General features: G+C 53.1%; 8 protein-coding genes across 8 annotated transcripts; 3 read left to right on the top strand and 5 right to left on the bottom strand.

Moving 5' to 3' along the window:
- Positions 1–433: 433 nt before the first annotated feature.
- Positions 434–4,763, top strand: CONPUDRAFT_168162 (DNA mismatch repair protein; the record flags this gene model as incomplete). Its single annotated transcript, XM_007774401.1, has 25 exons — positions 434–479; positions 551–888; positions 941–1,153; positions 1,212–1,353; positions 1,412–1,498; positions 1,561–1,739; positions 1,795–1,912; positions 1,965–2,026; positions 2,081–2,188; positions 2,253–2,345; positions 2,400–2,537; positions 2,605–2,727; positions 2,781–2,952; positions 3,019–3,082; positions 3,143–3,204; positions 3,258–3,353; positions 3,402–3,425; positions 3,475–3,515; positions 3,574–3,741; positions 3,797–3,842; positions 3,895–3,940; positions 3,994–4,172; positions 4,229–4,296; positions 4,357–4,399; positions 4,455–4,763. The coding sequence occupies 25 exons, from the start codon at positions 434–436 to the stop codon at positions 4,679–4,681; spliced, it is 2,883 nt and encodes a 960-aa protein (XP_007772591.1). The 3' UTR covers positions 4,682–4,763.
- Positions 4,691–7,834, bottom strand: CONPUDRAFT_168161 (S-adenosyl-L-methionine-dependent methyltransferase). Its single transcript, XM_007774400.1, has 15 exons — positions 7,802–7,834; positions 7,555–7,751; positions 7,398–7,502; positions 7,240–7,345; positions 7,118–7,189; positions 7,036–7,068; positions 6,624–6,970; positions 6,441–6,571; positions 6,173–6,386; positions 6,025–6,117; positions 5,691–5,972; positions 5,261–5,625; positions 5,161–5,206; positions 5,027–5,104; positions 4,691–4,974 (listed from the first exon to the last, which is right to left on the bottom strand). Exons 1-15 carry the CDS (start codon positions 7,814–7,816, stop codon positions 4,746–4,748), a joined length of 2,313 nt encoding a protein of 770 aa, XP_007772590.1. The 5' UTR covers positions 7,817–7,834; the 3' UTR covers positions 4,691–4,745.
- Positions 7,835–7,957: 123 nt separating this feature from the next.
- CONPUDRAFT_129361 (uncharacterized protein) lies at positions 7,958–9,148 on the top strand (the record flags this gene model as incomplete). Its single annotated transcript, XM_007774399.1, has 3 exons — positions 7,958–8,570; positions 8,646–8,872; positions 8,931–9,148. 3 exons carry the CDS (start codon positions 7,958–7,960, stop codon positions 9,024–9,026), a joined length of 936 nt encoding a protein of 311 aa, XP_007772589.1. The 3' UTR covers positions 9,027–9,148.
- A 46-nt stretch (positions 9,149–9,194) lies between these two features.
- CONPUDRAFT_62696 (UPF0057-domain-containing protein) lies at positions 9,195–9,711 on the bottom strand (the record flags this gene model as incomplete). The annotated part of the gene is made up of 5 exons (XM_007774199.1): positions 9,195–9,265; positions 9,334–9,400; positions 9,462–9,486; positions 9,543–9,625; positions 9,682–9,711. 5 exons carry the CDS (start codon positions 9,709–9,711, stop codon positions 9,195–9,197), a joined length of 276 nt encoding a protein of 91 aa, XP_007772389.1.
- Positions 9,712–9,992: 281 nt separating this feature from the next.
- Positions 9,993–13,955, bottom strand: CONPUDRAFT_168158 (uncharacterized protein). Its single transcript, XM_007774398.1, has 3 exons — positions 12,928–13,955; positions 10,689–12,787; positions 9,993–10,621 (listed from the first exon to the last, which is right to left on the bottom strand). The coding sequence occupies exons 1-3, from the start codon at positions 13,766–13,768 to the stop codon at positions 10,226–10,228; spliced, it is 3,336 nt and encodes a 1,111-aa protein (XP_007772588.1). The 5' UTR covers positions 13,769–13,955; the 3' UTR covers positions 9,993–10,225.
- Positions 13,956–14,199: 244 nt separating this feature from the next.
- On the bottom strand, positions 14,200–16,157 carry CONPUDRAFT_129355 (uncharacterized protein). The gene is made up of 6 exons (XM_007774397.1): positions 16,024–16,157; positions 15,893–15,970; positions 15,748–15,825; positions 15,298–15,581; positions 15,082–15,230; positions 14,200–15,021 (listed from the first exon to the last, which is right to left on the bottom strand). Exons 1-6 carry the CDS (start codon positions 16,120–16,122, stop codon positions 14,321–14,323), a joined length of 1,389 nt encoding a protein of 462 aa, XP_007772587.1. The 5' UTR covers positions 16,123–16,157; the 3' UTR covers positions 14,200–14,320.
- Positions 16,158–16,320: 163 nt separating this feature from the next.
- Positions 16,321–18,446, bottom strand: CONPUDRAFT_84357 (adenosylhomocysteinase). The gene is made up of 11 exons (XM_007774396.1): positions 18,401–18,446; positions 18,295–18,341; positions 18,204–18,239; positions 18,102–18,154; positions 17,982–18,051; positions 17,894–17,928; positions 17,663–17,841; positions 17,375–17,610; positions 17,110–17,321; positions 16,911–17,060; positions 16,321–16,858 (listed from the first exon to the last, which is right to left on the bottom strand). Exons 1-11 carry the CDS (start codon positions 18,417–18,419, stop codon positions 16,603–16,605), a joined length of 1,293 nt encoding a protein of 430 aa, XP_007772586.1. The 5' UTR covers positions 18,420–18,446; the 3' UTR covers positions 16,321–16,602.
- Positions 18,447–18,595: 149 nt separating this feature from the next.
- Positions 18,596–19,433, top strand: CONPUDRAFT_139185 (uncharacterized protein). The gene is made up of 3 exons (XM_007774395.1): positions 18,596–18,960; positions 19,023–19,109; positions 19,175–19,433. Exons 1-3 carry the CDS (start codon positions 18,818–18,820, stop codon positions 19,230–19,232), a joined length of 288 nt encoding a protein of 95 aa, XP_007772585.1. The 5' UTR covers positions 18,596–18,817; the 3' UTR covers positions 19,233–19,433.
- The last annotated feature ends 1,028 nt before the right edge of the window (positions 19,434–20,461 follow it).

The raw sequence follows: 20,461 nt of genomic DNA, 5'->3' as shown, positions 1-20,461 counted from the left end.
GGCAAGGTGGAATGAAGACCAAGTCCATCCGACGCAAAGCGAAGGCCAATGTTGCACCAAAAAAGCCACTTCAGGAGCTGCAACAGATTGAGCGGCGCCTGTACACAAATGGTGCGATCGCAAAAGTGATCTGGGTTGTCTATTATATGAGCAAATGATAGGACACCAGGCAAGTCAAACGGATGCAAAGAATTTTCAGGATGAAGAAATCTTGTCAGCTATGGAGAAGGAACGCGCATGTCGTGCAGCATTGCAAGAGGCAAGTTTGAAGCGGAGACAGCGGAGATCGAAATTGAAGATCAGACAAATTTGCCTCTTGACGTCACGCGTAATTGGACGCGACGGTAGTAGGCGTGTCGTGTCAAAGACGCGTCTTCGATCCTGAAGTTTCCATCTTATCGTCTTTTCACTTTCTTGCCTTTCTAAAGTCAATATGGCACTTATGTATGGGAAAGAAAAGGATGCTGAGCACGAAATAGGTATGACTATCTATTACTCGCCCTTCGCGACGGTCGAAAACGGCACTAAAATGACATTTGCGTCCGCGAAGAACAAGCTTCCGACCCCGGCTTCGTCTCTTTCTTCTCCAAGCTACCCAAAAAGTCGCCCGAGACTGGCACTGTGCGCCTGTTTGACCGTGGTGATTTCTACTCCACCCACGGCTCCGACGCGCTCTTCGTCGCCGCCAATGTTTTCCGCACCAATTCCGTCATCAAGCATCTTGGCTCGCGGGCTGCGGGAGGCGGTCTGGCCAGCGTCACGCTCAGTCGCACGCTTGCGCATGCTTTCCTGAGAGAAGCGCTCACAGCAAGGCAGCTCAGGGTAGAGATATGGGTGCCTGCGCCTGGGCAGGGAAAGAAGGCGGCCAAGTTCGTGTTAGACAAGGAGGTTGGTTGTTGCTTGACGACTGCTTGCACACGGGGCTGACAGTTGCGCGAAGGCATCTCCAGGAAATCTTCAGCCTGTAGAAGATTTGCTCTTTGGCAATACCGACGTGCTCTCTGCGCCGATTGTCATGGCTCTCCGACTGTCGACTACACCTGCAGTTGACAAAACGCGGACGAAAGGTGTAGGTATCGCGTATGCAGATACAAGCACTCGAGAACTGGGTGTCGCCGACTTTGTGGATAATGATCTGTTCTCGAACACCGAGGTCCGTTTGTATACCCGCTTATTTTGGCTGTATGCGCTAACTTCGTACCTGTGAACAGTCTCTAATTATTCAATTGTCCGTGAAGGAAGCGCTTATACCAACGGGCACTATTTCGGGAAACACAGACCGCGACCTGGACCTCAACAAGCTCAAGGCCGTTTTTGAGCGCTGTGGTGTGATTGTGACTGAGCGGAAACCGAGTAATACTCACCTTGAATTACGGCTCTGATTGCATATGTCTAACCAGTGCATATTCAGGTGACTTCACAGGCAAGAACGTGGAAGACCACCTCCAGCGCCTCCTCCCAGCCCCTTCGGCCGACTCATCCTCGGATCCACAACAGCGTATGTCTGTATTCACCTTGTACATCTGAAAGGAATCTTAAAACAGCTCGTCTATTCTACAGTGGAGACACCGCCAGGAGCCAGTGCCGCGCTTGGTGCGCTTATAAGTTACCTGGGATTGGCGAGCGACCCTGCAAATGAAGGGGCGTACATACTTCGCACGCACGATCTAGCACGGTATATGCGCCTTGATGCTAGTGCGCTGAGAGCGCTGAACCTGACGGAGGTTCCGGGGAGCGGGGTAAACCTTTTTGATCGCCTTTCATGTGCAGCAGACTGACAGTTGCATTGGATAGGGAAGCATTAATAAGAACGCGACGCTTTTGGGTCTGTTGAACAAGTGCAAGACCGCTCAGGGGACGAGGTTGCTCGGAACATGGCTGAAGCAGCCGCTTGTGAACTTGCATGAAATTCGTGTGTACTAGTGCCTCGCGTCTATGAGTTACGCTCATGTTTAGTATTTTAGGACAGAGGCAGAATCTGGTTGAAGTATTCGTTAACGATGCGAATGGGCGACGGACTCTACAGGTTCGTTTCTGCATTTCTTGAACTTATGTGTAGAGCGCTGACATGGGCGTGCAGGACGAATACCTTAAGTACATGCCGGACATGCACCGTATAAGCAAGCGCTTCAAGAAGTCGAACGCCTCGCTCGAGGATGTCGTGCGTGTCTATCAGGTCACGCTCAAGGTTCGATTCTTTTGTGCCAAGTCAATGCACAGTGCTGAAGCGAAATAATTCCGCTCATTTGTAGATGGCGGGCCTTTTGGAAACCCTGGAAACCCTAGATATTGAGGACGACGAGTACAAAGCACTCATCAAAGAACTTTACCTGGGTCCACTCCAGGCAAGTACTATTTTTGCCCATCATGTTTTAAGCTAATATGGCGCCCGTGACCAGCAATTCAATGAGAACCTGTCCAAGTACGGCGAGATGGTCGAGCAGACGCTTGATCTTTCCGAGCTGGACAATCACAACTATGCGATTAGGCCCGATTATGACCCACGGCTGCAAGAGCTTGCTGAGAAACTCATGGAGGTGGACCACAGTCTTTCGTTCTATACATACAAACTGTTTGCTGACTTCGTTGTGTTATTTCTCATAGATTCGTGACGGTCTCGATGAGCAGCATCGTGACGCCGGTAATGACCTCAGGCTCGAGCTCGACAAGAAGCTGCACCTTGAAAATTCGCAACAGTATGGATACTGCTTCAGACTCACCAAGAACGTGCGTCCCCTGCTTTCATGCTTTCGTATTTGTCGCTGAAATTGTATGGACAGGATGCGAAGGTGATGATGAAGAACAAGAAGTACATCGAGCTCGGAACGATCAAGAGCGGCGTGTTCTTCACGACGAAGAAGCTCAAGGAGTTCTCAGGCGACTTTCAGGAGACGACGGCCGAATATGGGAGGGCACAGAGTGGGCTCGTGAAAGAGGTTGTTAGCATTGCTTGTAAGTGTATTTATGTTGGAAACCGTGGATACTTTCAGAAGATACCTAACTTGCGTGCGAATCAAGCGACGTACACGCCTGTGCTGGAGTCGCTGGACATGGTCCTCGCTCATTTAGATGTTATCACTTCGTGCGTATCTATTGTGAGGACTTGTCAGATGCTGCTGCTCACATTTCTGTTAATGTACAGGTTTGCACACGTATCCATGAATGCGCCGGAGCCGTATGTCAAGCCCATTGTCAGTGAAAAGGGTATGTTATTGTTCTTCAACGTGCTCGATATTACGCATATTGAATTAAATTAGGTGCAAGTGGCCTGGTGTTGAAGGATGCACGGCACCCTTGCCTTGAGGTGCAAGATGATATCAGCTTTATTCCCAATGATGTGGAGATGGCCAAAGGTATGATCATCAATACACCGATAGTTGATAAGCTGAATTTCTACTCAGATGAGGGCGAGTTCTTGATCATTAGTAAGGAAGAACTCTACGAGCCAGAACGTCTACTAACTCCCAGCGTTAGCTGGGCCAAACATGGGTGGCAAGAGCACGTATATCCGTCAGGTATCGCATCCATTCTTCATCCTAAACTTTAGTAATTGGAGCTAATGTATATGTACAGGTTGGAGTCATCGCTCTGATGGCGCAAATCGGGTGTTTTGTCCCGTGCTCTGAGGCAAGGATGCCCATCTTTGACTCGATATTGTGTCGTGTGGGCGCGGGCGACAACCAGCTCAAGGGTGTGTCGACGTTCATGGCGGAGATGCTTGAGACTGCGTCGATTTTGAGGGTAGGTTGCCAGTGTTATAATGAAAGTGAGGGTGCACGCTAACTTTAGTTTGTAGTCTGCATCGAAGGATTCACTAATCATTATTGATGAACTTGGGCGGGGTATGAATCGATTCCTCACAACACCAAGAGTTGTGCTAATTAATGTTTCCAGGGACCTCAACATACGATGGTTTCGGACTTGCCTGGGCGATCTCCGAGTAAGCGCAACAAGTCCTAGGAGAACTCTCTCATCCTTACAGCATACGTGCAGACACATCGCCTCGGAAATTCGCGCCTTTTGCATGTTTGCAACGCATTTCCACGAGCTTACGGCGCTTGACCAGGAGCTCAAGCACGTGAAGAATTTGCACGTCGTCGCGCACGTTTCACAGGAAGCGCAGTCGTCAACACAGGACCAGGATATCACCCTGTTGTACAAAGTCGAGCCAGGTCTGTATCATTTTATTTTCTTATGCTAAAATGTAGCTAAAGGAAGTCTTTCACAGGTGTTTCGGACCAGAGTTTTGGTATTCACGTTGCTCGGCTCGCAAATTTCCCGGAGAATGTTGTCAAGGTCCGTGCAGTGCTTTCACTCTTGTCGAAAACAACAGCCAAGACTGAGACATCATTGTAGCTGGCCAAACGGAAGGCGGATGAGCTCGAGGATTTTAATACCAGTACGTCAGATATGTTATTTCGATTTCTTTTGCTCCCTAACTAGACTGTTTGCAGCACGGACAGACCAACAATTTTCAGAAGAGGTCACGCAACAAGGTGTCGAACTCGTCGAGGAACTTTTACGCAAATTTGCCTCTTCATCAAAACAAGATGGCGAGGATGTCATGATGGATGATCCAACGCCTGAAGAACAACTAGAGGAACTCAAGCGATGCGTTGAGGAATTCAGACCGCGAATAGATGCGAACCCATGGGTTCAGTCCCTGTTGACCAGTCTCTGATCTGGTCTCGGGATGCTTGTCTTTTGCTTTGTTTTCGTAGTGTACACTTTACCCAGTAATGTGTCTAACTGTTTTGCTTGCTATGCTCGTCGTTAATAGTGTCGTCAATAATAGTATCATCGTCTGCGTTTGTCTGCTCTTCGCCGTCAGGCTCTACTTCGGCTTGTTCAGCAGTGACTTCGGGGGCGGGCTCTGCGGCTGCTGGTACATTTCCTCGAGCTCCGCGGTTCTTTTGGGCTGCTTCGCGAGCAGCGACGGTGATGTCTTCACCGAAGAGACGTAAACTCAATGCACTGGTTATAATATAAGTCAACATTGATACAGCGAAAGAACGAGTAAGCTTACCTTTTTGCTTTTTTGTCAATCATCATCGATATGGATACGTTGGATTTCCAAAGCGGCACGAGCAAGTCGTGCGTCAAGCTGCAGAAGGTCATGAGCTTCCAATAAACCGATATCATGGAGGGAAAAAAACGTACTTGATTTCAGAGGAGGCGGGGAAGCGCACAATGTGGCTTCCAGTTTCTGGAGTACATATCAGTATACATATAAATCTGCTAACTTTTGTGACGACTCTACCCCGGGCATCAACCGCACTCCTGAACGGCTCTCCAAACGAGGAAGACAGCGGATAATACACCGACAATAGGATCTTGAGCGCCGCCGCATCTGCCTCGAGGATGGTGTCCGGGCGCGTGTACGGCAGTACGACAGGTAATCCCTCGCCGAGGATGCGAAACTGCGCCGCAATCCCCTTGCTGGCCTCTTGCCGCGTGATGGCTTTAGTGCCGCATGTGAGGAGGCGTATGCGCGTGTAGTCGTTCGCGGCGACGACGGCGTGCACGATGTCGTTGGTGAGGTAGAGCGAGCGGACGGTCTCGCCAGAGGGGCTCCGGACGAGGACGTTTGAGGAGGGGAAGGAGGGATCCAAGAAGAGCTGTTCCCTGAGTATTAAATGTGTTATTAGAGACAACGACTAAATATTTCAACAAGGGAGAAACATGCTTACATGCATTGTTTGATCGCAGGGTCATCGGGGGAAAGGAAAGTGTACGGGGATTCTCTGAACCCTGTATCGAATACCTTTCTTGGTTGCGCTGTCGTATTCGATTTGGAGGGCGCAGCAGGTTGAGCGGCAGCATCACCGTCTGCATTTGTCTGCTCAGACGAATCAAGCATGGTGACGTCCGCCGCTGTTGCATCGTCCTCGCCCTCGCCATCGAATTTGGCCTTTTTGGCATCGTTCTCTGGATTTGCATCGGCCACTTCATCGGCAGGACGTTTCCGCTCTCTGCAAGAAGTTTCCCTTAGACAAATCCTAGTGCCAGTGTCAGATAACGCACGATGTACCGGCGGAAGCCTTGGATGTTCCCTTCTTCTGCAGAACTGCGACGAAAAACCCACCCGTGTCTTGTAAATGCGGATATATGCGCAGACTGTTCGGGAATTAGCGAGAAATCTACAACTTGACACGGTCAGCGATTTGCTCACCATTTGGGCAGCCCAAGCTCCTCCGCATTCGCTGGTGGCCAGTGGGTTTCGGCCATCTTTGCCGCGGGTTGTTTGCCTTCTAATGAAGCCACATAATCAGCCCAGGTAGCGAAAGACGTGTCAATGTTCCGGTCGACTGTTGGCTTCCAAGTTGCTATGCCAGGGCGTCTTACGAGTTCCTGGAGGCGGTCGTAGACATCGATGAGCTCGAACTCTAAGGAAAGCCGAAGTCAGCACGGAAGTTGATTAACGTGCTAGGAACGCAAACCTGGGTTGGAGTTGAGGGCCGCGGCAATAACAGCTTCATTTTCTACGGGATTGAGGGAGCACGTCGAGTAGACTATCCGGCCGTCATCCTCGAGCATGCGCATCGCTCGCTGCAGAATACGGATCTGAAGCCTATGAAAAGTATCAGCGGTCAATCTTCACGAACCAAGGCTTAAAAACACACCCATGAAGCCCATTGCCATCCATAGGTTGCCACTTCTTCCAGATGCCGATATTCTTGCGCAGGGTTCCGTCGCCGCTGCACGGCACGTCGCACAGGATGCGGTCGAACAGCAGCTGGTTCTTGACCTTGCCCCTGGTCGTCGACGTCGAGTTGGGAAGCCGCATGATCGGGTAGATGGACGCGTCGAGGTTCGTGACCATGAACGCGGGGCTGGGCAGGCGCGCGGACTGATGGATGAGCAGGTGCGCGCGCTTGCTCTCGCTGTCGTTGGCGATGAGGAGGCCGGGCGGGGTGGAGGTTGCGGTTGCGGTGTCGCGTGCATGGAGGGCCTCGAGGAGCTGGGCGGTCTATTACAGAGTAAAGTATGTGGTGTAAGGACCGCGAAGTATTACAGGGGGTGATGGTAACGTACTTTTGAGCCCGGTGCAGCACACATGTCGATAACCTGGAAAAGGGATTTGACCAGTGCTAGGCATAGACTACTGTATACATACCTTGTGATGAGGCTCCACGTCGAGTAGTAGAGGCGGGATCATGCTAACAGCTTCTTGACGTGAAATGTTTCCCTGCACGAAATTATTGAGTTCCCCTAGATTGAACGAATCATGCCACTCACCACTTCAGTCTCGTACACCAAGAACGAATGAAATTTTCTGAACTCGGGCTGCTTGCGCAAAACCTTCTTGGAGACGTTGAACTGCCATGCGAGACCATCGGGATACCTGCAGTGAGTGTTTAGACAGCGAGGGCGTGTGATGACCTACACATACCTACCAAGGAATCTTCGCGGGAGGGGGAACAGTCTCGCCCTCGAACGTCGCGCCAGTGAGCTGGGAGACGTAGTTGGTCTCGATTGTGCTGTTGAGACTGTGCGCTATTCTTTGATATTGGTGTGAGCAAGGAGTGTTAAAAATCGCGATGGAGGACGTACTCTCTGCTACCAGCAACACGGAAAGTAGTGGGCAGGGGTTCTCTGAGTCTGTCCATGAACTTATCCCACTCTTCTTCAGGAATGATATTTTGGGCCTTGTAGTACTTGCTGAACCGCTCGTTCCACATGTCGGCTTTCTCGAGGACGTCGGGGCGATCATCGTCGGGTGCTGACGAAGGCTTGGTCTGTCTTCTTCTCTGTTATATGTATGTCAGTAAACCGATGGTAATTATATGCACAATCTTACCTTTCCACGAGCCATGGCCTGATAAGATTGAGTTATGTGGGTGGTTGTACGGAATAGGCCTGAGTTTACTTTCCGGCCCGATTTTCCAACAACGCGTCGGCTCCATCAATTGACTCAGAGCCCCTGTACTGCAACTCTCTTTCTCGTCCTCCAGCAATGCCAAACGCGTCTGAACACGATCCAGCCTTTACTGCTCTTCCACGTAGTCTGCAACGCCGCATAGACAGCGCGTACGACACGACTCTCACAAGCCTTGCGGACGACAAGCCCGCTCGCAAGCGCCGCAAGATTACACAAGATATTGAGCCTGGCGGTTTCATACCTGAGGACACAGGTGGCGGATTTATAGTTGATGAACCCGCACCTGGAGGGTTTATTGTCGAGGATGACGCGCCTGGTGGCTTCATCGTCGATGATGATGACGAGGATGCTACACCAGACTCAGACTCAGGGGACGTCACGCCCTCACATCTGCCTCTATCCTTGATTCCGTCTGCACTTCAGATTCTTGACTTACCTGCAGACGACGAAGAGGTGCTCGCCGTTTTCAGTAACGCTGCGTCGGGCTGGGGCGCTGAGCACGGAGCGAGTGAGGAGGGCGTCAGCAAGAAGGACTGGAGGTCCGTCTGCGCCGTGCTTCTGGAGCAAGACGGCGATGAGGAAGGGTCTGCCGGTGGGGACGCCGGTCCTTCCACTAGTGCTTCCTCGCCACCTCGAGACATCGTCGGAAGCGAACCAGAGCCTGATGATGACGACTATCACATGTCTAGTGCGTCGAGTCTTAGCTCACTAGAGGAAGACGACGATGATTATATGGAGGGACCTTCCAAGATTCCTGCTCCAGCCAAGAAAAGTAGACGATCTCGGATAACAAAAGCTCAGGAGTCAAGCGACGAAGAAGAGGACGCTAAACCAAAGGCAATCACTCCTCGGCAGAAGGAAGGTGCTCGAATGGCGTTCAGGCTGTTCTTCCCTGACGTTGAGGATGATGCTGTCGACACACAACGGATAATGATCAAAGACATCGCTCGGGTCGCTCAACTTCTGAAAGAGAAGCTAACAGCTGAAGAGGTAGGACGGGGTTATGGAACGTCACTGCGTGCGCTGACTGGCGCTATTGCGTTTGCAGATCATAGAGATGCTAGACGCCTTCTCGTCGTCGCCAGATAAATCCATGAACCTACCCGACTTTGAGCGGATGATGGTGGCGACCAAGATGGTCTGAACCACTCTCACTTTATTTGAACTTCAGAGCGATCGGTGTTTCTGCAAACGTCGTTACATCCTCTTAACATACATACATGTATAATACCATTCTGCCCCATATGAGCATCAGAGTAGAAATCCAAAACGGCCCCAAATGTCACAGAGAACAGGGATGCCGCGAGGGAGGTTAGTTGATTGTACCATAGCTGGCGGGGGCGCCGCCATTGTTGACCGGCTGGTAAGCGCCGTTGCCGACATCTGCGCGACACGACAGTGAGCAAGCTCATTCGCAGAGAAATTAGGGCACATTGCGAGAATATACGTACAGACAAAACCGCCGCGGCCGTAGCGCTCCTCGGCCTGCATCCTCTTGTAGATCAACCAGAAGGCATGCTGTAGACAGGCGCTATTGAGCACGGTGCACTAACGAGGTAGAGGGTATGAGAGAACGTACGATGTGGCCTGGAATGTATCCAAGACTGCGAAGAGTGTTATTAATGAGTTATAACACAAGGAAGAAGAGAGATAGACGAACATGGTCAGGCAGACGTTGATGAGGAGGTCGCAGCTACAGCCGGCGACGAACGCTGCAGCAGCAGGCGGGAAGATGATGGCAACCTGTAGACAAGGATAAACTGTCAGTTCTAATACGCATATATTCTAAAGGAGCGTACAAGGATGAGGAGGACGTCGGACCCGCGCATTGTGTGGTTGAGCTGAGTTGTGCAAGTGAAGGCAAGGGTTGAAGTGAACTGAATCTCAGCTTATGGTTTATGACGCGGTCACCAGGACTGCGGCGCAGGCCGGCCCTTGCACGGATCCCGGCGCAGTCGCGTTCCTGCCCACGGAATTCACAGCAACGAGACATGAACATGCTGCCATATAAAACAGTATCGACAGTACTAGTGGTCGTTGTACACGTATGTACCATTGAACCAGAGATGAAACACAACAAAGATATTTATGTATGTACGTAGAAGGATTCCCGGAATAAACAGAGCAAGTACGATTAGCCTTGAACAAACGAACAAACACTTGAATGTGACCGCGAGATATAAGGGAGGGTGCAAAATGAGAGCATAGGCGTCGTGCTGGAGTATTTATTAAAGCTGCAAGCGTGTCTATAGTCGTGGTGTGTCGTTTGGAATAGTTGGTGCGTGATTCATCTCCGGAGGTTACGTGTGGAAAAAACCGAGGGAAGGTTGCTGCATCGTCCCCTCAAAGGACAAACTCGACGTCGTCCTCGTCATCCTCGTCGTCATAGGATTCGTCGTCCAAATCGCCCTCAGACGACAAAGACGAGTCGGACTCCCTCGGTTGTGGCGGATCCGGCACCGTTTGCGGGAACGCTGGCTTCTGCTCCTCCTCAGGCTGCGTCACGGCGTGGATCCCGTTGGGTTTGGAAGCATCCACAGGACTCCGCAGCGGATCCTGTGTCGCGAGGAACGGCTGCCACGCGCCGTCCGTCATGCGGACGTAGTCGCCCGAGGCGTTGACCTCCACCTTGCTCGATGTCTCGAGCAACTCGCCCACGAGCCCGGCCGAGGTCGTCATCTGCTTGACGCGGTTGAACGACGCGAGGAGGGCGATAGATATCCAGCCTTCCGAGTCCATCTTTGTGCACAAGAACCGAAGGTCAGGAGCGTAGGACAATTTAGCGAGAATAGATCACGGGTCTCACCTGCTGGCGAAGAAAGACGTCCTTTGACATATTCTCCGCGCTGAGATAATACTCCAGCTGAACAAGCAGGGTGTATCGCGTCGGGTCGAGCTCCGTCTGCGGCATGTCCGAGTTCAGGGGCACAGGCAACACTGGCGCTTCGGACGTCGAGGGCAGCCGCTGACGCGGCCCATATACCGCACCGTAGTACCCGTTCGTGTGTTCCACCGATGCGGACCCCCTGAAATGCCCTGAAGGCATCGACGACGAGAACGAATGCCTGTAGTTCCCTCGACTACGGGGAGCCCCGTACCCACCGCGCCCTCCATATCCGCGCTCGTGACCTCGCCCCCCACCGCGTCGATACCCTCCGTACCCACCCCTTTCACCATGCCCTCCCCGATCGTTGTTGTACCCGCGATCATAGACGTAATTCGATGGGCCCGTCCACGACCCACGACGCGGCCGGCCGTACGGCCTGGAGGTATATTCAGGCTCCCAGCGGGTCTCTAGAACATCGTATGCATCCGGGTCCTGCCACCGCCGCTTGTCGAACTCACGTCGTTCGTCCTCGCGCTGCCGCTGCCGCGCAAGGCGTTCTTCTTTTGCGATCTCGGGTGCACGGCCGGTGCCGCTTGCGTCACCGAAGCCGTAGCCAAAGTCTCTGACTTCCCAGACGTCGCTGGTGCTGGAACTTGTCTCTGGCGATGGAAGGGCTTCGGTCGCCGAGGAATGATGGTTGTGATGGCCGTTAGTCATGGCGGGCTCGAGAGGGATAGAAGGTCGATAAGGAGTGTTCGAGGCGATGCTGGGGTATACTGGCGTTTCGTGCTGATGCAATGATCCGCGTTCTAGACGCTGGTCCTGAGACACGGATCGTTCTGAAATCGCGGTCGGCGCGGGCTCTTCCGGAGGTTTCGGAGTGAGTGAGCCAAACTTCCATTTCGCCGTCTGGGGAGATGTACTTAAAGATGCATTGGCAGATGGCTGAGCATCCCTGGCTTCAGTAGAGTGCGGAACGCGCCGAGGTGCGCCAAGCGATATTTCGTCAAGTGGCGAGGACGTTGACCTCACTGAGCGGCCCCGACTTCGAGTTCGAGGGGCCTCCTCTGGATGAAACCCAATTGCCAACGAAGCAATTTGTTCTGTAACGCCAGACATGTCTGCTTGAACCTTGAATTCTTTCTGCGTTGATGTCAATCCATCCTCTGGTGATTCTACGCTACCGAAAACAACTGGTTCTGGAGGATGTCGGGACGCAGCCTCAGCTCGCCCGTTTGATACTGTTGCCGCAGTTTCCAGCTGATTTGTGTGTGATTCCGGATTCTGAGAGCTTGAAGTGCCATTGGCGGGTATCTGGTGTCCGAGCGTGTTCGGATCCGAGGAAGGAGATGGCTGATGGTACTGCTGCTGGAGCAGGTCGGGTGGAGGAATGTAAGCACCCTCATACGGCCAATAGGGATAAGGATATGGATAACCATAGGGGTACGGATAACCATACGCCATGTACGGTGTCGCAGAGCCAGAGCTCCCGTGGTGCGGCGAATGCGAATAGGGATATGACAGAGTGCCGACGCCAGGAGCGGGAGCGGGGAGAGCAAAAGAGTAGTGGGATGGAGAGTTGGACATCGAGCGGTGCGGAGAGGCTTGTTGTTGATCCACTTGTAGGGGAGATGACATCGGACTTCGCGACTGGGGACGGTACGGGTCCATACCAGCTGGGGGAAACAGGTATGACACGGGTAGCGGCATTGGTCCTTCGGGTGGGGAAGCCACGAGTTTTGGGCGATGGACAGCTAACCGGCGATGATCTACAAAGTTGGGTACGTCGTGATAGGAGCGCAGCTCTTGCTGAGAGCTGACGCGGCTGATAGCCCTCATTCGAGGACTCGAATGAGTACTACCAGCACGGCTGGACACGCGTGAATGAGCGGCAGAGTACGACGCAGACGAGTTTCGCGTAGAGGCATTGCGGCTGCCTCGTCTGGAGGGCCCCGAACCTCTAGAGTGAGATGATTGGCGTCCTGACGCGGAGCCGAACTGCCAACTGGGTCCTTGTTGCGATTGTGCGCGTGGCCGTGGTTGTCCATGGGATGGGGGTATTCGCGAGCGGTAATCATCTAACATTGGCGACAGGGGTGCAAGTGATAGTTCGATCAAGTTAGCACCTGGTCTCTTATAGGAGCAACAAACAGGCGGGAGGATGGATGGCCATCTCGGGGTAATGCGGTGTTGAAAGCAGGGACGGAAAACGACGTACTCTTGACAAACGCGTTTGGATCGCCGCTGTCACTGGAACCGTGGGCGCTGGATCCATTCAGCTCTTGGCCTCCATTTTGAGGCCTGTGGGCGTTTTGAGGATTACCAATTTTTGGCCAGCTTCGCAGATCTTCTGGCGGCGACAATGAACCCGTGGGCGATCTTCGTAGGTGGAGAGGCAGGCGGACGACGAAGGGATCGTGCTCATGGACGGCATCGTCGCGTGACGCGTGATCGGCGGCATCAATGCCTTGAGGCAGGGCAGACTGAGCGGTGTGCGAGGGAGAATGAGGAAGCGAGGGGAAAGGCTGCGGCGAGACACTAGAGTCACTGGTATGGTGATGGTTCTGGTGATGGTGTAGCCGGGATGGAGATGAGGATGGAAGCGCGCGGGGCTGAGTACGGTCGTCACCTTTGACAGGTTCTGGCGTTGGATAATCCTTGTTCTGCTGGTGGTGGTGCCCCTTCATACGTGCTGCCCAAACGTTGACTACCGGGGGTGATTGGTGGGACGCAGAGGAGGATGAAGCATCAGAACGTGGAGGGGTATGATTGAGCTGGGGTGTGTTCTGCGCGTGGACATGATGAGGCTCATGAACGTGAGAAGGAGACGAATGGTGTAATGACTGGGACTTGTTCCGCCCTCGTGGTTGTACACGCGTTGAAGAGTCAGCGGATATGGAGGCTGACAATTCCGGGAAGGGGACAGGTGAGGTGGCCGACGCGGAATCTGAATAGGTTGGGCCCGTGCTGGTGGGGGAATGAGGAGCAAGTGCCTGCTTTACGCGTTCTGCATAGGATACGTTGGCAATTTTGGACGAGACGGAGGTCGATGAAACCATTTATTGGCGTCGATCGTATCTTGGACTCGTATAGCGCCCACACCGACGTGGACGGGAACTGAGAGATCTGCAAATACGACAGCACAGGCAAAATCTCGAGAGAATATCCTTCCGAGCACGACAATAAACAAGTCAGAAAAAGGAGGAGCAGGAGGAGGAGGGTGTGTCTGGAGACGGAGGAAGGAACGTTGGGAGATCTCAAGTGAGGCGGCCCCAGGCCATTTGTGTCGGCCACCTCCTAGTCGGTCTTTGCCGAATCTTCACTAACTTTCACTAGCTTCCCCGCACTCAACCTTACTTCACCTGCACAAGGCCTAGGCTCACACAATACATTTCGGATCTACAGCAGACGCCAAACTCACGTAAATCTCTTTTACGCAGTGTGCAAAGTTCCACCTCAACCTTCAACAACATTCTAACATATACGGGACGGGGCGGGCGACGTCCACAGTCGGGCTTCGATTCAGAAGGGACCGACCGGTCCCGCTTCAATAGTATTGGAGGTAAATTCACAGATGGAATGAAATGCCTCCGCCCGCACCCAACATAGATCTACGGTATCCTCCAAAACACAATTCCGCACCTCTCCTCGTCCACCTCCTTCTTCACTTCCTTGCTCGATCCGGTCCGAATCGCGGCCGCCACAACGAGCGCGAGCGCATCCCGCACCGCGCTCTTCTTCGCCTCTTCCGACTTGTCTGCAGCGCCCTCGGGCAGAACGACGCGCTTCCACTCGACGCACAGGTCCACGTACTCGTACAGCACATTGACCGTGCCCTCGAACGCCGTGCTCTTACCCGTGCTGTCGCGGGAGAGCTCGTCAGCCGCGGGCAATACGATCTTCCACAGATCGTCGAGCGCGAGCGTGTTCCACGCGATTAGGGGCGTCCCCAGCTTCGCGGGCAGGACGATCGCGGGACAGCCGTTGAGGAGCTGGTATTGGATCACGCTCTCGCTCGGCCGCGCGCTCGTCGTCCACAGCTTGCGGTGCGGCTTCAGCCCGAGGACGAAGATAGCCAGCCGGCGGGGCACGGGTGGCGGGGCGATCGGGGCCAGGGCCGGCTCAGGCGACGGCGTCCGGGAGCGCGGGAAGTGGCTCAGCTTCGGAAGGTCGTGGAGGGAGAGGAACTTGTGCGAGTGCGACGAAGACGTGCTGGGGGGAGGCGAGGAAGGCTCGGGCTGCGGGACCTCTTCGCACAAGGTGATGGTGGAGGAACTTTCCTTGAGAAGCGTGGAACCGAGGTTATAATCGCCTAACACATCGATTCAGCATAATGAACACTGCAATCCCTAGTGTTGGAACTGGTTCGCACCTGACAAGAAAGGACCGTGGAAAAAGACAACATCAGGCCTCACAGAGCGTGGTATCACGGGCCTCCGTCCGCTCGCGAAGAGATAAGGAGAGAACCAGCCCTTGCTGGTCGAGAAGTACTCTGTCACCGTGGTGAACAAGGAGTTGTCCCTGTGTGTCAAAGTGAAGACAACATTTCACCAGGCCGTAATCCACGGAAAGACGAAAAAAAGCGTACTGGTGCAGACTGCTCCGATAGAATCCAAGTGACGCGTCCGTGATGGTGTGCTTGTACCTGAGCGTGATGGTAAGCGTCTTGACGCCCGTCGTCTCGAGCCGCGCCGAGTGCAGCGGCACGACCTTCTTGATCGCACCGTCGAGCAGGAGGTCGTCGGCCGCTTTGGCGGTAAGCTCACCCCCTGTGTGCACGGCCGCGTCGACAATGATGGAATCACCGACAGATGAGAAGACGGCCTCGGACACGGGGCCCATCACTGGCGCGGCGATTGCTGCGACACCGCCCTGTTGATGTCATGTACGCGAGAGGCGGTAAGTACAGATCCAACTGGTGAGCGATCAAGACGGGGAGAAGAACGGTTTGGAGATGCGTAGGTTCCGCCACCATTCAGCGCGATTATGGCGCGCGAACGGCTAGTCGTGCGGCCCCGAGATAAATGAACGAACATACCGTGGCCATCACGACGCCGTGCACCGCGAGATCTCGGAATCGGATGCATGGCAGCGTCAGGGGAGAGGAGTCACCCCACTGCAAATATGAAGGGGTCAATGAAACACCACGACCGCACGCAGCGGAACAGAAGGGCAATGCTTACCGGAGAGAGACAAATGACATTGGTTCCCGCAGCTCGTAAAGTTTCATAGGACGACATCACAATTCGCCCGGTCATCGACTACATCACAGGTTTAGGCAACGAACCCATAGATTAGTATTGGGAAGACATACCCCCACGAGTTTGCGAACAATCCATGGCGCTGATTTCTCCTGCTCGTGGTCAGGAAGCGACGACGGGTCAACGGGGCTGAGGATGCAGATGTTAGACATGTTCGACGGGGTCCAAGAGCAGGTCTTGACAACGCACCGCTCGTCGATGGCTTTTGGACCAAAGGGCTTTAAGCGCTCTGTGTCTCCACAGGTCCCGACAGGCACCGAGCGGGTTACAAGGTGAGTAGCCGTGAGATACCATCACTTCCCTATGTCGTAGCGTGTTCTGATCTCAGGTACTTGAAGTAGACGCGCGTTCGCCGTTGCAAAAGTGTGAACACTCGTAATAACATTGCGTGTCATGAAGGTGTGCTATAGCTACATATCACGGGCTCGTTGAGGCCCTCTCCACCAATAAACACCGCCTCCCAGCTCCACGGAAGCGCCCTTGGCGCTCGAAGCTTGACATGCAAGCTAGCTTTTCGGTCTCCGCCATAGTGCGATAAGACCCCCTTCTATAAAATATCATAAAACGATCAGGTCACCATTGGCCTGTCGCCTCGGAAGGGCACGTTGAGGCCGTCAATCCACACCAGGCGCTTAGTACCTGTAGTGCGATGCCTTGTAAGGGCCGTTGACGGGAATGTCAAGGTAGGAGGATTGAGTGGAAGTAAGGGTAGTCAACTTGACGTTAAGCTGAGCAAGGTGGGCACGAGCGACCTCCTCGTCGAGCTCCTTGGGGAGAATGTGGACGCCAAGGGGGAACTTCTCAGGAGTGGTCCAGAGAGCAATCTGAGCGAGAACCTGGTTGGCGAACGAGCACGACATGACGAAAGAAGGGTGGCCAGTAGCACAACTGTGTGAATAATGTTGAGATAAGTTACTTCGAGGTATACGCAATCACATACCCAAGGTTAACGAGACGGCCCTCAGCGAGGAGGAGGATGTGACGGCCATTGGCCATGGTGAAGCGATCAACCTGCGGTTTAACGTTGACGACCTCCTTGGCATTGGCCTTCAACCAGGCGACATCAATCTCAATGTCAAAGTGGCCAATGCTAAAACCCGTATTAGGGTACAACCAAATGCATTGTGATGCTGACTTACTTGCAAACAATGGCATCCTCGGGCATAACGGAGAAGTGAGCAGCGGTGATAATGTCGCGGTTACCGGTGGTAGTGACGAAGACGTTCGAGCGATGGGCAGCATCCTCCATGGTGGTGACCTCATAACCGGCCATGGCAGCCTGGAGAGCGTTGATGGGGTCGATCTCGGTGATGAGGACACGTGCGCCGTAAGAGCGGAGGGACTCGGCACACTGCGGGGAGGATTAGCTTATGTCTGCTTGTAACATCGAGGGATATGACTTACGCCCTTACCGACATCACCGTAGCCGGCGACAACAGCAACCTTACCGGCAAGCATGACATCGGTAGCACGCTTGATACCATCGACAAGAGACTCGCGGCAACCGTAGTAGTTGTCGAACTTAGACTTGGTCACGGAGTCGTTGACGTTGATGGCGGGAACCTTGAGCTTGCCGTCGCGGAACATCTTGTACAGGTGGTGAACACCGGTAGTGGTCTCCTCAGACACACCCTTGATGTCTAAGAAACCCCATGAGTTAGATGCAATCAGAGACGGATGGTGTAGACGGACCCTTGAGGTACTGGGGGTACTTGTCATGGACCAAGGAGGTAAGGTCCCCTCCGTCATCTAGGATCATGTTGAGGGTCTTGCCGCCAGCGAATGCGCCAAGGGTCTGTTCAATGCACCAGTTGTACTCCTCGTCGGTCTCGCCCTTCCAGGCAAAGACGGGGACGCCGGTGGCGGCAATGCTAAACAGATATCAGCTAAAGGATGGCAAGTATCAGACTGATAGGTACTCACGCGGCGGCAGCGTGGTCTTGGGTCGAGAAGATGTTCTAGGAACAAGATCAGTCCGCATCTCACGGACTACACGCAACAGATAGCTTACGCAAGACGACCAGGTAACCTCCGCACCCAGCGCAGTGAGCGTTTCGATAAGGGCGGCAGTTTGGATGGTCCTGATAAGTTTGAGAAAACAAAATACGGGAAATGGTTCTGGTATTCTTACATGTGAAGGCAGCCAGCGATACGAGCACCAGCCAAGGGCTTGGCTGCGCCGTACTGCAAGTCGCGTTCGGAAGAGATCGTTGCGATATAAAAGATGAAGTACCTTCTCCCTCAGATACATGAGACCTGGCATCTCGTGCTAATAACGATTTTTAATAAAGAATGGATCTATGCAAGACTGGGGACGCATATACCTCAGCGATCTCGAGCTCCTTGCGGCCGAAGGCAGCGAGAGAGATATCTGGCGATCGTAACGACGAATGAGACTGTGGAACAAATCGTTAGACACAACGGACTTACCAGCGACTTTGTAAACCATTTTGAACGATGAAAAGGGAAGCAGAGATGGTGGAGGTGAAGAAAAAGCGGAAGAAGGATACAAGTCTGACTTTTTATCGCAATCGATGTGACCCTCTTTTAGTGTCGTGGGAATGTGGGGACACCCCCTGATGCAGATTTACTCATGCACGTGAAGAGCTCGTCTGCGGCCAAGGTGTGGTCAACACGAGTCTGTTCTCCATGATCCCACTCTCCTCCCAAACTCTCTCAAGCGAACCCTAACGCGGACAGCGAACCCATTATTGCCTGTCTCGACAACGCCCGTGCTTCGCCTCAGTGACTTCTGAGACACCTGAAGCAGTTGATTGGACGCCACGGATCCCATAACCTTCCCAGTTAACTCTCTCATAGTTTGCTAGGCCGTGGAATTCAGACAGCATGGCAAACATCACAAAGCCAGATGCGGTTTCTCCTGAGAAATGTTCACTCGTGGAGCTCACGCAGTACAGCTGTGAGCCCGAAGAGCTGCCTAATGGGCAAATAAGACCCCGCTGTTTCCCTATTCCGCGCATTTTCAGAATGTAAGTGCGACAGAGCATCCATGGAGGCGGAACAAACATTGAGGAGGCTGCCGAATGTTTAGGTGTGCCAACAGGCCAGCGGTCGAGATTACAAGACTCGTGGAGATTAACCCGAACACTGGAGAAGTTACGATTCCTGGCGAAAGCAGGTAACTATCAGCTAGTGCAAGCAGGTATGAAGTGCTCTGACTGAATACATACAATTTCACTGTAGTCTGAACGCCCCAAAGGGCAAACTCTGGAAAAATGTCACCACTCTATCAAGTGAATAATAATTGGTGCTCCCGCCCGGCCACTAGTTACCGTCGAGGCTTTGCTTGTAAGGTCCATCGACTGCAGACGTAGCCTCGTAATAATAGAGCATGCACAACTGCAAGCGATGGGCAGTGGACGCGGAAACAGTGGTAACGCTGTCGCAAGTTGTTAGTGTTCCCGATTCTATGTTAGCACGATACGTGCTTGCTTAATATCCCCAAAATATCTCCGACCGGCGGTGACGGGCATGAGCCATTGGAATATTAATGGTACCGGGATTACTACGCAGCTGTACCTAGCTGTACGTACTGCAGAAGCACAGATTAGAGAGTACTAGACAGTAGTTCATACGTACAGCGTCGTGGCGTGTAGATCAGCCTCTTGTTACTTGGCGTTTACCCCGATGCGTTGGCATCTGCATCCGCACCATCGGACTCTGTCAGCTTGGGACCTCGGTAGAGCAGGCCTCGGTGATCTTGCCTCGATCGTTCATGTCAGTGAGCTGTCAGTTGTCGTTTCTGCCAACTTTTCTGCCCCTTTCTAACTTACGCTAATTTATATTATCAGATGCCTAACCGAGTGCTCCGACTCGGAGCCCCCAGGACTCCGACTCGACGACAATTCGACGTCGGCCGTCCGCGTCAGACTCTGATCTTCAAACCTACCCTCGCTATGCATATGTATCAGGCTAGCAGTCGCCAAAGGTGCCGTGCCGCTGTACGCGTACTCTATACGATGTCCAGAACTTGTCAAGGACGTGTCCGACACTTCAGGTTTGCTCTACTGTGTCGATCGTTCCAATCAATTTCCATCAGAACACGAGATTGGGATACAAAGGAAATCAGGCATGCGCAGCTTGTTTTCAATGCGGCGCAAATACATGAAGCCTTGCATGGTCTGCTGCGACACGCGCCCCAACGCTACTCACTAATAGTCACTAGTAGCTGTGATTCCGCTGTGTTTCACCGAAGGACTGCCATTCGTAAGCTGGGATTATGTCCCAGCAGGCACAAGAACCGCTCCCCAAGGAAAAGCACTACGTAGTCGTTGCCCAGACGATAAATACATACATACAAGCACCGCGAATACGGATAGTACGGATCATCCTCCGGTGGTTCCACTCCTCCTCACGCGCCCAGATGCGCCTCTCTCGGGAAGTCGACAATGATCATATTAGGCCCGACAAAATGACCGATTGCAAATGCTCAAGTTCGTCCAGAAAGAGACTTACTGGTTCAGAGTATTA

This window comes from Coniophora puteana (assembly GCF_000271625.1).
Source record: "Coniophora puteana RWD-64-598 SS2 unplaced genomic scaffold CONPUscaffold_12, whole genome shotgun sequence".
Lineage (NCBI taxonomy): Eukaryota > Fungi > Basidiomycota > Agaricomycetes > Boletales > Coniophoraceae > Coniophora > Coniophora puteana.
This window is presented reverse-complemented; position numbering and strand designations above follow the sequence as displayed.

Coding starts and splice junctions, on each gene's coding strand:
- CONPUDRAFT_168161 (XM_007774400.1), bottom strand. Junction 6,971..7,035: donor GTGCTGCACCGGGCTCAAAA/GTACGTTACCAT, acceptor ACTCTGTAATAG/ACCGCCCAGCTCCTCGAGGC. Junction 5,973..6,024: donor AAGGCTTCCGCCGGTACATC/GTGCGTTATCTG, acceptor AACTTCTTGCAG/AGAGCGGAAACGTCCTGCCG.
- CONPUDRAFT_168158 (XM_007774398.1), bottom strand. CDS start 13,768: ATGGTTTCATCGACCTCCGTCTCGTCCAAAATTGCCAACGTATCCTAT. Junction 12,788..12,927: donor TCCAAACGCGTTTGTCAAGA/GTACGTCGTTTT, acceptor CGCCAATGTTAG/ATGATTACCGCTCGCGAATA. Junction 10,622..10,688: donor ACGTCTTTCTTCGCCAGCAG/GTGAGACCCGTG, acceptor TTGTGCACAAAG/ATGGACTCGGAAGGCTGGAT.
- CONPUDRAFT_129355 (XM_007774397.1), bottom strand. CDS start 16,122: ATGTCTAACATCTGCATCCTCAGCCCCGTTGACCCGTCGTCGCTTCCT. Junction 15,971..16,023: donor TTGTTCGCAAACTCGTGGGG/GTATGTCTTCCC, acceptor CCTGTGATGTAG/TCGATGACCGGGCGAATTGT. Junction 15,231..15,297: donor TATCGGAGCAGTCTGCACCA/GTACGCTTTTTT, acceptor TTTGACACACAG/GGACAACTCCTTGTTCACCA.
- CONPUDRAFT_84357 (XM_007774396.1), bottom strand. Junction 18,155..18,203: donor TCATGTATCTGAGGGAGAAG/GTACTTCATCTT, acceptor CGCGACTTGCAG/TACGGCGCAGCCAAGCCCTT. Junction 17,929..17,981: donor AGGTTACCTGGTCGTCTTGC/GTAAGCTATCTG, acceptor TCTTGTTCCTAG/AACATCTTCTCGACCCAAGA.
- CONPUDRAFT_139185 (XM_007774395.1), top strand. CDS start 18,818: ATGGCAAACATCACAAAGCCAGATGCGGTTTCTCCTGAGAAATGTTCA. Junction 18,961..19,022: donor ATTCCGCGCATTTTCAGAAT/GTAAGTGCGACA, acceptor CCGAATGTTTAG/GTGTGCCAACAGGCCAGCGG. Junction 19,110..19,174: donor ACGATTCCTGGCGAAAGCAG/GTAACTATCAGC, acceptor ATTTCACTGTAG/TCTGAACGCCCCAAAGGGCA.